Source organism: Pteropus medius, unplaced genomic scaffold (assembly GCF_902729225.1).
Source record: "Pteropus medius unplaced genomic scaffold, Ma_sr-lr_union100, whole genome shotgun sequence".
NCBI lineage: Eukaryota > Metazoa > Chordata > Mammalia > Chiroptera > Pteropodidae > Pteropus > Pteropus medius.
Window position 1 is genome coordinate 22,132,784 of NW_024349801.1, and position 15,600 is coordinate 22,148,383.

General features: G+C 36.8%; 1 protein-coding gene across 4 annotated transcripts in view; it reads right to left on the reverse strand.

Annotated features, from left to right (window-relative positions):
* Positions 1–15,600, reverse strand: part of GALK2 (galactokinase 2) — a 105,488-nt gene that overhangs the window by 64,366 nt on the left and 25,522 nt on the right. For 3 of the 4 annotated variants that reach the window (XM_039889082.1, XM_039889083.1, XM_039889085.1), the window contains 2 exons: positions 8,421–8,511; positions 5,116–5,262 (listed from right to left, as the gene is read on the reverse strand). In XM_039889082.1, the coding sequence (XP_039745016.1) occupies positions 5,116–5,262; positions 8,421–8,511 (238 nt within the window). The remainder of the gene's footprint in view (positions 1–5,115; positions 5,263–8,420; positions 8,512–15,600) is intronic. The other variant, XM_039889084.1, reaches the window with a different exon arrangement.

Below are 15,600 nucleotides of genomic sequence, written 5' to 3' on the forward strand. Positions count from 1 at the left end.
CTGCACCTCCCTCCAGACACTTGGCTCTGACCTTTCTCCACTCTGCTAAGTCACGCACCATCCTTCCACCCACTTTCCATCTTTATATCCTGTGGTTTAGGGTAATTTATATCTCCTTGATTTATCAAAGATAAAGCTTATGCCTTCTTGTTTTCCCTAGTGTTTGGAGAATGAATGAAGGAAAAAGAAAGAATAGTTGTGTCTTTATTCTGGCACCTTAAAACCTTTAGCGTTTTCTATTTCATAGGCCTTTTATCATACCACACTCTCTTCTGTCAGTTCCATTCTGATTCATAATTTCTGTCTTCCAGACCTTCTGGGTGACTTAGCCATTTTGTTTTCCTGGTTTCAGACATGCAACATTTAGTTTATTAATGAATTAACAAGTTCCATATAGTCCTACTTATCATACCCCATTTGCAGTAATTATCGTCTGTAATTGTGTAAGGCAGACAGAATGTCCATATAATTTGGAGGAAATTAGTTATCAACTGGGAGAGCATTAGTCACCAATCTCTTATGGGACTCATTTTTCTTATCAGATATGCTGGTTATTCTGTTTGCCTATCTGCCCTCCGTTCTCATACTTCTCCATACCAAGAGAATGACCTCTATGAACAATTCCCCTCACCCATCCCCACCCACTGCCATTCCCACCCAACTCACTTTTTCTCTGTCTCACTGCATTTCTGACATTACAGCTATACCTCCTGAATTATAATGGCTTCTAGTTTCACAGGAAAACCAACCCTTCCTAGCTGGGTCCCTTGATCCTGCCCACAAATCTATAAATTATCTTTTTATTAAATTCTCTTCATTTATGTCCTATATGCCATTTGTTTCCTAACAGTGATACAATACTTTAAAAATTTTAAAAATTAAAAAAAAAAATTTTAAATTAAAAAAGTTTAAAATTTTTAAAAAATTTTAAATAAAGATTTTGAACTAGTTCATCTCTAAATTTCTCTCCTTGAGTTATGTTCTAGAATTTTTATAAGAGAATTATCCCATCGGCTCTTAATTGAAGACCAAGCAAATCCTTTCAGTCAAGATTCTATCTTACCAAAGCAAAAACACTCTTCAAATAATTATGCTCAGCCCTAGACAATAAAGCATTGTCAGTACAATGTAAACTAGCAGGGAAAGCTAAGATATGCATATTATTTTTTTTAGGCAATGGAGTTAGATAGTTCTGATTTGATATTTTTTATTCAATTCTTTTAATTGAGGTATAATTGACATTGATATTTGTATATATTGTGAAATGATCACAACAATAAATCTAGTTAATATCCGCTACCATATACAGTTATAGAATTTTTTTTCTTATGAGAATTTTTAAGATTTACTCTCTTAGTAACTTTCAAATATACAATATGGTGTTACTAACTATAGATGCCATGCTGTATATTACATCCTTATGACTTATTTCTTTTATAACTGGAAGTTTTTACCTTTTGACCACCTTCACTCATTTTACCCACCCACCCTTGCACCAACTCTGACAACCATCAATCTGTTCTCTGTAACTTTGAGCTTGGTTTTTTGTTGTTTTGGGTTTTTTTAGATTTCACATATAAGATCATAAGGTCTTTTTCTTTCTGACTTATTTCATTTAGCATAGTGCCCTCAAAGTCCACCCATGTTAACGCAAATGGCAAAATTTCATTCTTTTTTTTTATGGCTGAATAATATTCCATGTGTGTGTGGTACATGTGAAAGATATATACATCTTTTCTATCCATTCATCCATTGATGTACACTTAGGTTATTTTCTTATCTTGGCTATTGTAAATAATACTGCAATGAACATAGGAGTGCATATTATCTTCTTGAGTTAGTGTCTTCATTTTCTTCAGATAAATACCCAGAAATAGGATTGCTGGATTATGGTAGTTCTAGTTTTAATTCTTTGAGGAATTTCCATACTGATTTCCATAGTGGCCCCATCAATGTACATTCCTACCCACAGTACACAAGGGTTCCCATTTCTCTCATCCAAGTCAACACTTGTTATTCCTTGTCTTTTTATTAATAGCCATTTTAACAGGTGTGAGGTGATAGATCAGGAATGTTGAGCATCTTTCCAGGTTCCAATTGGCCATATGTATATCTTCTTTGGAAAAATGTCTATTCAGATCTTCTGCCCATTTTTTAATTGGATTGTTTGGGGTTTTGCTCTTGAGTTATATGAGTTTATATATTTTAGATATTAATCCCTTATCAGATATATGATTTGTAAATATTTTCTCTCAGTCAGTAGGTTGCTTTTTCATGTTGTTGATGGTCTCCTTTGCTGTACAGAAACTTTTTAGTTTGATATGGTCCCAATTGTTTATTTTCATTTTTGCTGCTGTTGCTTTTGATGTCAAATTCAAAAAAAAAAATCATCACCAAGACCATGTCAAGAAGCTTACCACCTATGTTTTCTTCAAGGAGTTTCATAGTTTCAGGTCTCACATTCAAGTCTTTAATCCATTTTGAGTTAATTTTTGTGTATAATATAAGATAGTGGCCAGTTTCATTCTTTTACATGTGGCTGTCCAGTTTTCCCAGCACTATTTATCAAAGAGATTATCCTTTCCCCTTTGTATATTGTCTTCTTTGTCATAAATTAATTGATCATATATGGGTGGGTTTATTTCTGGGATCTCTATTCTCTTCCATTGATCTATGCACATGTTTTTATGCCAATAGATTTGCTATTTTTGACTTTGAAAACACAGAGACATCGAGAATCAATTCCAAAGGCTCAAGTGTTTTTATTTTTTTCTTCTTTCCCTTAGATATACACACCATCAAAGAACCCAAAAATGCAAAATAATAATAATAATAATGTTTCACCAATCCTACCATTAAAAAAGAAATAAATTCCTTGACCTCACCCCACCACAGACTCCAGATTATCTCTTTCTCCAGGCATAGCCAGACTTTGTGCATCTACTGAACTTTTCCACTTTTTCACTTTTTCATCTCATAGACCCTTCGATCCATTCCTATTCTAAAAAGCTCTTTTCAAAGTTTTATTCAACTTCTTTTATACTAAATCCAATGGCTACTTCTGGTCCTTGTCCTAACCTCTCAACAGCATTTGACACCACTGCCACTTCTTTCATGAAATAGTCTCTCCTGTGTCTTTGCTGTTGCCTCACTTTTCTGGTTTTCATCCTATCTATCTGATTACTTCTCAGTCTCTTCAGTGGACATCTCATCCTCTGCCCATCTTTCAAAAGTTCATGCTTATCAGAGATCTGTCTTACTCTTCCTTATCTTTCTACCTACACTCGTCTACTGGATGTTCTCCTCCACTCCTATGGCTTCAGAAACTAATTATATGACTCTCAGATGGACATCTCAAGTCCCAATCTCCCTTCTGACGTTCAGAGATATTATTTGTAGCTAAATACTAGATAACTCCATCAATATGCCCATAGATTCCTTATATTCAATATTTCTACTTTCCCTCAAATGTATTTTTTCACCTGTATTACTTATTCCAATGACTCACACCAAGCCAGAGACCTGGGTATAATTCTTGACTCTTTGCTGTCTCACATCCCCACATCCAATCAATAATCAAGTCCTAGTCATTCTGTCTAAGATGTACCTTAGATCTATCATTCGATTCTCTCTATTCTCATTGTCACGTCCCTAAACCATCATCTTCCTACTGCTATTACTGTTGCCCTCAAATCTAGATTTAACAATAGAGCCACGGTGATCTTTTTAAAAATATGACCATGTTAACCCTCTTCCTAAAAATTTGCAATTATTTTACACTGCTATCAGGATAAAGCCTAAATTATTCAACGTGGCTTACAAGCATCTGGTCTCTTACCCTGTTATCCAAATGACTATGTGTTCCAGGCAAATAAAGCTTATTTTAGTTCCTCTAACAAGCTATCAGTATTTCTCAACTAACATCTACAAATCCTTGTTTCTTAGTTTAGCTGTCTTATGCTAAGCCTAGGTTAGATCTGTTCCCATGGCAAACTACTTATCCACTTATCACACTCTATTATAGTTACTTATTTACTTTCTCTATTCCCCTTTTATATCATAGGCACTGTGAGGGTTAAAACTGTACCTATTATAACTTCAACGCCTTGAACAAAGCAGCCACTAAAAAGAAAATAATGGTTAAATGATGTACAGATTTTACATATGAACTTTCTTTCTTTGCTTTCTCTCCTCTTAAACAAATAATAACAAGCAAGTTATCCTTCCCTCCAAATAAGCCATTGGGCTAATTAATGTATAGTTACACATAACAGCTAAAGAAAATTCTGAGGCTTTGCTTTCTCCTTCATTTCTCTCTTTCCTCTTACATATAAAATTTTTAAATTGAAAGTTTTAACAGGCTTAAGAAAAACTAAGCATGTGGCCAATTTTCTCTTGATCTGCCTGATGCCCCGTATGTGTTCCTAAACCATTTATAAACTTGGTAGTGTATGTACATAGGATAAAAAGAACCTATGATAACATTTTATTTGAACCAGAACTCCAAAGCATTAATTAAAGCTGACCACACCTGCTCTGAACTGCAATGTCAGAAATTTATGTGAACTTGTAAAGTTAAGGCTTTCTGACTTCCTGTAGGATTTATGTTTCCTTTAAATAAGCATTTCCTCTTTGTAATGCAATATATATATTTTTAAGTTTATTTCAGTGACTAACTTGCTGGCATAAACAGATATGCTGTTCAGTTCCTTTATTGCTTGGTCTATACCCTTTCTACCCACTGCTTGTCAAATATTTAATTTAAGGTTCAGGTGAAAATAAGCAGGTCCAACTATGAGGACTAGAATTTCTTATTCTAAATTTAACTTGTTAATGAGGTGATCTAAAAAGATATCCATGCATTCCAACTCCACACTTAATCTAAGAGCATTTTAATATAGTTATTCACAGATCTACTAACTGTTTGAAAATTATCAACAACCTTATAGTGGTTTAGCAGAAGCAGGAATTGTTTAATTACATGTGTGCGTGTGAAGTCCTTTCAGGTAAGACAAAGTTTTCCAGTCAAAGGAAGGCATTCTAATTTTGAGATTCAAATGCTAATGCCTTTAGAAAGAGAGGGTTCTGTGAGGCTAACATATACAAGTTGATTACCTTGGATAGGTTCATTCCCAAAACTGTGAGCGTCACCAAGCCAGCACAACAGACCAAAGCACTGGAGCTGGAGAGGCCAGAACTTGGTGGGATGGTTCCATCCACCAAGCAATTCATTCCAGTCAGGTTACTAAGACCAAAGTGTTCCTAAGAATATAAGGAAAAATAGCACTAGTAACTTTGGTGTCAGATTCAAGAAGCAGCAAAAAGTTCTTCTATTCTCCAGGGAGCAAAAGTCTATTAATGGACTTATGCTATTTCTAGAAACCACTTGTGCAATTCAGTTGAGTCTATGACATTTTATGTAAGGGCTCTTGGCCACAAGGTATGGTAATATAAAGATTACTTTTTACTTTGTTCAACAAAAAAGCTACTGATCCACCATAAGATCAAATACTGCCATTTGCGACAACATGGATAGATTTTGAGATTATCATGCGAAGTAAAATAAGCCAGACAGAAGAAGTTGAGAACCATATGATTTCATTTATATGTGAAATATGAAACTAAAAGCAACAAACATGACAAACGAACAGAGACTCATGGACATGGCCAGTAGATTGGTGGTTACCAGAGAGAAGTGGGGAGGGGGAGGTAGGTAAGGGAAAAGGGGGTCAAATATTTGGTGACGGAAGGAAACTTAACTTTGGGTGGTGAACACACAATGCTATATACATATGACATATCACTGAATTGTAGACTTGAAATCTATTTGATTTTATTAACCAATGTCACCCCAATAATTTTAATTTAATAAAGCTACTGATCCATTTCCTAAATGATCTTTTTCTTGAATATTAATTGATTTGAACAAACATGGAAAAAAATTAAACAATTATAAATCAAATTCTCAAATAACGAGAAAAGAAAGACACATTTATTAGTGAAGCAGATTAAATCGCTATATAGCACATTCCCAAACGCTGTGATTGTAAAAGCCTAACACCAAGCAGTGACTGATTTCTATGGAGCGTCTTTCTTCAGAAGGTCCTCTGAAGAAAAAGTTGTTCTAAACTTTCTCAGTTCTGTTTTACTTATGGAAAAACCTAGGCACAGAAAAATTAAGAAACTTTCCTAAGATCATATGTAGGGAGCTGGGAGTAGGACCCAGGTCTCTGATTTCTGGCTGAGAACTTCTCTACTACAGTCAGAAACCTGGGCCAGCATACTGTCACTGTAATTTAATGTAAGTCAGCTATATGAAGAAATCCAGATTTTTACAGATACAAACTAGCCATATGGCAGCTTTCAAGACAGCCAAATTAGAATTCAGCCACGAACAAGAATGTAGGCTGTAAATGAAGCAGGGGTACTCTGTTTCTCCAAATAGGAAAGCCCAAAGAAATATTCAGACTCTAAAGATGGAAAGCTTTAGGATACTTAGATAAATATCTAGGATGACATTTAGGATGATATCATAATATATAACCTTTGTGGTTTAAGATTAAAAATATATTCAAGGCCACCTCCTCCTCAAGAAAAGCACCATCGTGTTTGCAAATTACTCAAACAGCTCAAGACCAAAGTAAAAATTGCTATTATATTACATAATTATGCATTTCATCATACATATTATTTTAGGGAGAAATTTCAATAAACTAGTTAGAATAACCAAAGTTAACAACAAAGCTCTGCAAATAAAAGACTAGGGGTTTTTTCCTTAACTTTTTTGTTCTTTTCCCCTAAACTGGTAAAACTCATGCACCACAAAAGAAGAGATTCAGTTGGATGTACTTCTTGATTTCAAGTCATCTAAAAATTTCCTTTCCAGAAATACAAACAAATTATAAACTGAACCACTGCTGTTGCCAGTGCCCTTTCATACAGAACATCAAGACAGCTTGTTTTAAAAAAAAATCCTTGGAGAATGCTATATATTTAACCATAAACTGATCCACAGGGTGTCTTGAATGTGAATCATACTTACAAACTTATCATACAATGTTTAAATTAAAATGTACGACAGACTCAAAAACACAAATGGGTTTTGCCAAATTCTGTAATAGCTCTATCCCAAAAGGATAACATGTTCAATTTAATATAAACAGATTATACTCTGGAACTTTCTAGTATTTGAATTTGAAGGTTTTTAAACAAGCTAACATTTAAATTACTTTTCTGCCAAAAATTCATTGTACAAACCTGCTTTTGCACATAAGTTGTCAAACCCAAAAGAAAGGTTTGAAATTCTCAAAAGCAACACAAAGCAATATATGTTATTTAGGTCACTTTACCCGTATACTACAAAAGGCATGTTGCTCTAAGGAAAATCAAATTGCATTTGCCAAGTAAATGCTTCCAAATACTGTAATTCCCACTAACGCATACGACAAGCCAAATGATTTGAAGATTTAAAACCTATCATAATTTTTTGATAAGTTGTTACCATGTGTCTGGGAAGGGGAGGGAGGGAGGAGAGGGAGGGAGGCGGGGGAAGGGAAGGGAGCAGACCACCATAATTAGAGTACGAGACTACACATCAGAAATAAGTGTGATATATTTCTGTAACAGATATGCCACCAAGTCCTATAGGCTACTCATGACAAAGTTTTAGATAGGACCTCCAGGCAGTGAGGAACATAAGCTCTCTATAACATGGATTTTAATAAACAAATAAAATTGATTTAGCAAATTAATTTTATTTTTGTCCTTCATACTTTCTTTAATTAAGAGAGAGAGGAAATATTCCATTTTCTTTTTCACCTACATGACATTAGAGATGTTCAAGATAATTATTCAGAGTTTCTAGGAAAATAGTTATTCTAATAAATTTCACTACATCTTTTTTTAACCCCATCTGAAGTAGTAATAACAATACTAGTTATCATTTATTGAATGCTTGCTATGCATCAAACATTGTATAATCCTTGCAACAACTCTTTGTTGGGATAGCAGTGACATTATTTTATAGATAACAAACCTGAGACTTAAGAGGTTAAATTAATACAGCTGGCTAGAGGCCCAGATTCAAACCCTGGGCTATTTAATTACAAATCCTGTTACAGTACATACCTCTATATCCCCAAATATAAATAATATTAATAGAATGTAGCCTTCAAAAGAATATCTGAAAAACAGTTTTTTTAAAAACCAGAAAGATGTTTGTTGGATACACCTGACTTATGAACAGCCACTGCTGCCCCTTGTGAACACTGCCCAGAAAATGTCATATCTACCTCATCCCCTAAAATACATAAATTAGCAAAATAGAACAGAAACATCAGTTAGTATTGAAAGGAGACAAAAGTTATAGAGTAAATAAAATATATCTTGATATAACAATCTCAAATGCTACACCAATTTACCTGAATTCCTTTAAATCCACATAGGAAATAGTTGTGCCACAGAGGCTTGGTTTTGTCAATCTGAATGTTATTAGCACTAGTACTGAAATCTCTGCAAAGGCAAAAAGACACTGTTAATTCTTGTGCTGCAAAATTGATGGCTAGCTGCTGCCATCTTGTGCCAAGACAGTGATACTGAAATCTCATTTTCCATTTACTTTCAATATACGTACTTCACATTCTACCCCAAAACAACAAACATTTCCAACTATTAGAGGTTACAAGACATTGTAGTCACCTTAATAACTAAATTACTTCCAACTGACCCTTTTTATTTCCTGAAATGAAGAGAAATCAATATATTTTAGCACAATCTATACCGTTATTTATTTCATGATGATCCTTGTTAAGCTGGTGTAACCCACATAAATGCTTATCCTTTGGACCTGCTGTTTGGCATACCTCTAACTGGAACAAAAGTACTCAAAGCCTTCTTTCCCCTCACTTTCTGCCACCCGTCCAATTTTACTATCTGCACAGTTTAAGGGGGAAAAGGAACAAACAAAACAGTAATTCTAATGGATCATAACTCATTGAATAAAATAAGAATCCACGACTCTACTGATATAAATTAAGAAATGAATAAATACCTAAATGAATTTTATACTTCCTTAAAGTAAAATGCCAATTAATAGATAGATGTAGAAGAAATAATAGAAACCAAAAAATCACTATTTGGCAAATTCCACAATAACTGTTTGGGAAAGAATCATCAATAGATGCTAAAGTTACTGAGTAAAATTTTTTTTGTACGTAAAAGATATTTATATACAAAGTATTTACCCACCAGATACTTATTGTAAAGAGAAAAAAAAACTATAACTTTATGGTAAAGAAATCTGGCAGATATCACTTTAACCAAATGATCAAAATTAACATCACTAGGAAAGGGATATCATGTGCCTCCTTGACACAATGCACTGAAGATACATCAGTTAATATGTGAGAATTATTTGTATTATTTTTGTGACTTATTTGTAAGTCAAAAATTATTTCAAAATGAAAAATAGATAGGCTTCTAAATCAGCCAAAGCACGAAATATGTGAAATGGAGGGGTGGGGGTAAAATCAATTAAAAATGATATAATAAGCAACATTCCCCATATTGACCGAGTGCTCTTCATATAATTTACTGAATACCTGCTATGTGCCAGTCACTGTAGTAAGTGCCTTGCATGCATTATCTTTACTTAATGACATGGATACATCAACTCTTAAGAAAATATTTAATGACCACTTCAGTGTGCAAGAAATATAAAGGTAAAAGGCAAAGGGCTTATCTTTTACACATTTGTAATCTATCTGAGACAACATGAACAAGTCACAATCACACACCACTGTCATGTGGTGTGTGAAATACGGGGTGGGATATGAGGCCAAGAGGGCATAATTTCTATAGGTTAGAGAGAGGAGGCTGTCCTCGAGGCTCAGAGAGGTTTAGTGACTCCAAGGACACAGTCTGACTCCACAAGCACTTTATTAATCACCCACGGAAGTTAAAATATATTGGGAGAATGACGTCAGCATCGTTGTGAGTGAGATGCTCCCTTTGTCTCTCTCCTTCAACCTATAACTAGTGGGACATCAATAACTCAACAAAGATTCCTCTGCTCAACACACTAGGATGCCTGAGAGAGCCACACATCTGAAGGTGGATTGGCACGGAAGAGGGAAGCAGAACTGGGGTAAGAGCACGGATGGTGCTCCTCACCCTGACTCCTCAGCAGCGGAGTCCACAGCCCCAGCAAGCACAGAAGCAGCGAGGGAAGAAAAAAGACAGCAGTGGCATCGGCACCCCGCTCCGGTTCCCTGCCCTGGCTGCAATGGTGCCGTATCACTAGAGAACTCAGTAGCAGCAGAAGAGGCAGTGCATATGATTCTGGCCTTCTGGTCACAGCAACATAAACAGCCACAGAGAACCAAACGGCAGTGGCAGCAGGGCACTCGACCCCAGCTACCCCTCTAAGCTGTGCTATCTCTCCCACCAACATGGCATTGCTGAGACCCAGACCACCTGGTAAGCACTGGGGACACGTTATCTCAGCAGCAACACTCATGACCAGAGCAAAACCAGCACTAAAGCAACACCAGCAGCAGCAAGGCACCAGTGACCCCAGAGGCACAAGCAGCAATGAACAGGGCACCTGTGACACCTCTGGCAGAGGCAGTGCAAGGGGGAAAATGCTGGCTCTCAAATATAGTCAACTCAAGTAAAAGAAACAAAAAACTTGTGCTATAGCACCACCTACTGGAGGAAAAAGACCTCTAATTACTAACCTGGTGACTGGTTAAAATTAAAGTAAATAAAGGTGTACCTAAATAAAAAAATACGTCGCTACTTCAAATGTACCAACAGAGGAACAACCCCATCAAGTGCCATGAATAATCATTGTAACAGAGTATCCCAAAACGAAAATGACAGTTTTATTCCTGAGCTCCTTGAATTCCCTGAGTTTTCTTGTATCTCCTTGAGTTTCTTCATGACAGCTATTCTGAACTCTCTATTGTTTAGATCACAATCTTCTGTGACTTTGAGTTTGGTTTCTAAAAAAGATGCTTGGTATGATTCAATTTTCTTAAATTTACTGAGACTTGTTTCATATCCCAACACATGGTCTATCTTTGAGAATGTTCCACGTGCACTTGAGAAGAATGTGTGTATTCTGTTGCTTTTGAATGAAATGTTCTGTATATATCTATTAAGTACATGACATTTAATGTATCATTTAAGGCCAATATTTCCTTATTGACTTTATGTCTGGATGATCTACCCCATGGTGTAAGTGGGGTGTTAAAGTCTCCTACTATTATTGTGGTGCTGTCAATTTCTCCCTTTAGGTCTGTTAACAATTGACTTATATATTTTGGTGCTCTAAAGTTGGGTGTATATATATTTTAAAAATGTTGTTTTCTCGATGGATTGTCCCCTTTTTGTTACATAATGTCCATCTTTGTCTCTTTTTACCTTTTTCAGCTTGAAGTCTATTTTATCTAAGTATGACTACACTGCTTTCCTTTGGATGCCATTTGCTTGGAGTATCATCTTCCATCCGTGTCTTGACTCTCTGCTTACACTTTTCCTAAGGTTCAAAAACAGGCACTCATTTTCCCACCAACCCTTGTTCCTGAATTACATCACCCATGTGTTTTCTTTACTTTTACATCCTTGTAGAATGCTAAGAAAAAGTCCTTAAAATGAGCAGACATGACTCACTACATTGATATTTTCCACTTACACATTTTATTCATTCATTCACCTGTTCTTCGAACAAATATTTGCCCATTGTCTACCCTGTCTGTGTCAGGCACTGGGCTAGACCATTTACAAGAACAATATCAAAAAATAATACTTGGAGGCTTCGAGTAAAGACAGTAGGGTAGTTAAACACTGTGACCACATCAAAATTACAACTAAACTACAGAACAATCATCATTGAGAATTGCCTGAAGTCTAGCTGAACAGAAGTCCTATAACTAGGGATATAGAGAAGAAGCCACATCAAGGCTGGTAGGAGGGGCTGAGACTCAAATGATCTGGTCCCACACTCACATGTGGTGGTTAAAAATTAGGAGGGGTATTTTAGCTGTGGAGGTATCCCCCCAAGGAGCAAGGGGTCTCAGCCATACACCAGGCTCCCCAGCCCAGGGTTCCAGTGCTGGGAAGAGAAGTCTCTACAAATTCTGGCTGTGAAAACCAGCAGATATTGTGGCTGAGTGAGACAGAGAGTGGCAGGAGTCTCAGGCATTCCTCTTAAAGGGCCCATGCATGAACTTACTCACTGACGAACTCACTCACTGAAGAACTCACTAACTCACTAACTCTGAGCTCCAATGCTGAGGCAGCAGCTCAAAAGGTGCCAGGAACATCTGAGGAGAAACTGAATTGTCTGGCTTCAGAGTGAGGGCTGAAGGGACAGATTTCTCCCAGACAGAAGCACTGGCAGAAGCCATTGTTCTTTTGTTGAACCCTCTCCCAACCCAGCCTGAATGCACATGTGGGTGCCATATATGAGTCTCCATCAACCTGGCTAATACTGTTCGCCCTACCCTGGTGATTCCCTGAGACCCTGTCCCACCCAGCTTATAGGCTCACCCAAGCTGCTTCCAGTGGCTCTTCCATACAAATGGCCTGTATTGCCTTATGCTGTGGACTTTTCTAAAACCTATTAAAGGTTCACAACCCCTAAAATAGCATCTGCCCTCAGCACACCCTGTACCCTTGCTAAGCAGCCCCAAGCCCAACACTAATAGCAGATGGCCTCAGTTCACAGCTTAGCCTCTCCCAGACACCTCCAAGCCCAGCACAAGTGGCAACCATCTGCAGATCTCTTCGTAGCTCATACCAGGTGGCCCTGGGGATGGCATAGGTGTGGCTGAATTTGGCCTGCAACAGAGCCTCTCACAAGAAGTCCCAGAACCAATACACCCAGTGTCCATCTTCAGATCACACCAGAGCACCACCCAACCACCTCCACAAACCACATACCCAAAAGGCAGACTCAGTAGGCATCAGAGCCCCACTAAAGTAAATCCTGGTCCTTACTGTCATCCCCTGAACAATAGCTCCTTCATTGTAGTCACTGCCAGTCCTCACAACTGATCAGCCTGAAGGTCAATCCCTCCCACTGACATGCCAACAGCAATCAAGACTCAACTACAGTAGGAGGGCACACACAACCCACACAAGGGACAGACCTGGAGCACCCAGCTCAGGTGACCAGGGAGACTGTGCCACTGGGCCCCACAGGATACTTACTATACAAGGCCATTCTACAAAGTCTAGGAGACATAGCCCCTCCACATAATACATAGAAACAAACACGGGGAAAAAAACATAGGGAGGCAGCCAAAATGAGGAGACAAAAAAACATGTCTCAAATGAAAGAATAGGACAAAGCTCCAGAAAAGGAAATAAACAAAATGGAGACAAGCAATCTACCAGATGCAAAGTTTGAAACACTGGTCATAAGGATGCTCAATGATCTCAGGGGGAACTTTAACAAAAAGATAGAAAACGTAAAAAAGAATCAGTAAGCAGAGAAGAATACAATTACTGAAATGAAAAATACATTACAGGGAATCAACAGCAGATTAGATGAAGCAGAGGATGAAATCAGTGATTTGGAGAATAAGGTAGCAAAAAATACCCAATCAGAACAGAAAAAAATTCCAAAAATATTAGGATAGTTTAAGAGACCTCTGGGACAACATTCGCATCATAAGCGTACCAGAAGAAGAGAGAGAGCAAAGAATTGATAAACCTATTTCAAGAAATAATGATGGAAAATGACCCTAATCTGGCAAAGGAAATAAACATACAAGTCTAGGAAGTGCAGAGAGCTCCAAACAAGATGAACTCAAACAGGCCCCACACCAAGACACCTTATAATTAAATGCCAAAGGTTAAAGACTAAGAAAGAATCTTAAAAGCAGAAGAGAAAAGTAATTAGTTATCTACAAGGGAGCTCCCATAAGCCTGTCAGTTGGTTTCTTAACAGAAACTTTGCAGGCCAGAAGGGACTGGCACAAAACACTCAAAGTGATGAAAAGCAAGGACCTACAACCAAGATTACTCTAACCACCAAAGCTATCATTTAGAATTGAAGGAGAGCTAAAGAGCTCCCCAAACAAGAAAAAGCTAAAGAAGTTCATCACCAATAAACCAGCATTACAAAAAAGTTAAAGGGACTTTTTTAAGGGAAAAAAAAAAATCAAAGATATGAATAATAAAATGTCAATAATTACATATCTATCAACAATTACTTTAAATATAAATGGATTAAATGTTCCAATTAAAAGACAGGGTGGCTGAATAGATAAGAAAACAATGCTGCCTATGAGAGACTCATTTCAGATTGAAAGACACACAAAACTGAGAAGTCCAGGTATGGAAAAGGATATTTCATGTAAATGGAAATGAAAAAAAAAAAAAAGCTGGGTTAGCAATACTTATACCACACAAAACAGACTTTAAAACAAAAGATGTAACAAGAGATAGAGAAGGACCCAGTGGTACTTGGCAACTGCCACTAAGCAGATGATTCTTTTGTGCACCTCTGTCCACTTCTTCTGCAACCATGACTGACAAACCCAATGTAACTGAGATTGAGAAATTCAATAAGTTGAAATTGAATACACCAGAAATGCAAGAGAAAAATTCACTGCCTTCAAAAGAAACAACTGAACAGGAGAAGAAGCAGGCAAATCGTAATGAGGCATATACCAAAAATATAAACTGTACATTCCTCAAGCATTGCTTTCTTATTTTACTTCTTTTAGCTATTTAACTTTGTAAGATGCAAAGAAACTGGATCAAGTATAACTGACTGTGCGGCCCCTTTTCACATCAAAGAATTGCTGACAACAAAGGCCATACCTGCCTCTCTTATCTGCCTGTCTGGCTTGCAGGGAAGGAAAAGAACTTGCATGTTGTTGAAGGCAGAATCTGGATGAGAAGACAGTGAAATCTAGAGTAAAAACCAAGCTGGTCCAAGGTTTCTTGCAGACTGTAAAATGCAGTTTAATCAAAGTGCCATTTTTTTTTTATTCAAACGATTTTAATTATTGTAATGCATACTTTTTTTAAATACACAAATAAAAAGTTTTAAAACCTGAAGAAAAAAATGAAGTTCCCAGTAATTCCACTTCTGGGTATTTATCCCAAGAAACCTAAAACACTAATTCAAAAAGACATGTGCATCCACATGTTCACTGCAGCATTATCTACAATAGCCAAGATATGGAAACAACCTAAGTGTCCATCAATAGATGAATGGATAAAGAAGAAGTGGTACATATATACAATGGAATATTACTCAACCAAAAAAAATGAATGAAATTTTGCCTGCTGCAGCAACATGGATGGACTTAGAGGGTATTATGCTAAGTGAAATGAGTCAGAAAGAGAAAGACAAATGCCATGTGAATTCACTTACACATGGAATATATATATATAAATAAAATAAACGAACAAAACAGATATAGAGAACATTTTGATGGTTGCCAGATGGGAGGAGGGTTGGAGTGATGGAGGAAAAGGGGACAAGGATTACAAATTGGTGGTTACAAAATAGTCATGAGGATGTAAAGCACAGCATAGGGATATATATTATCACAACAATATTGTGATAACTATGCATCA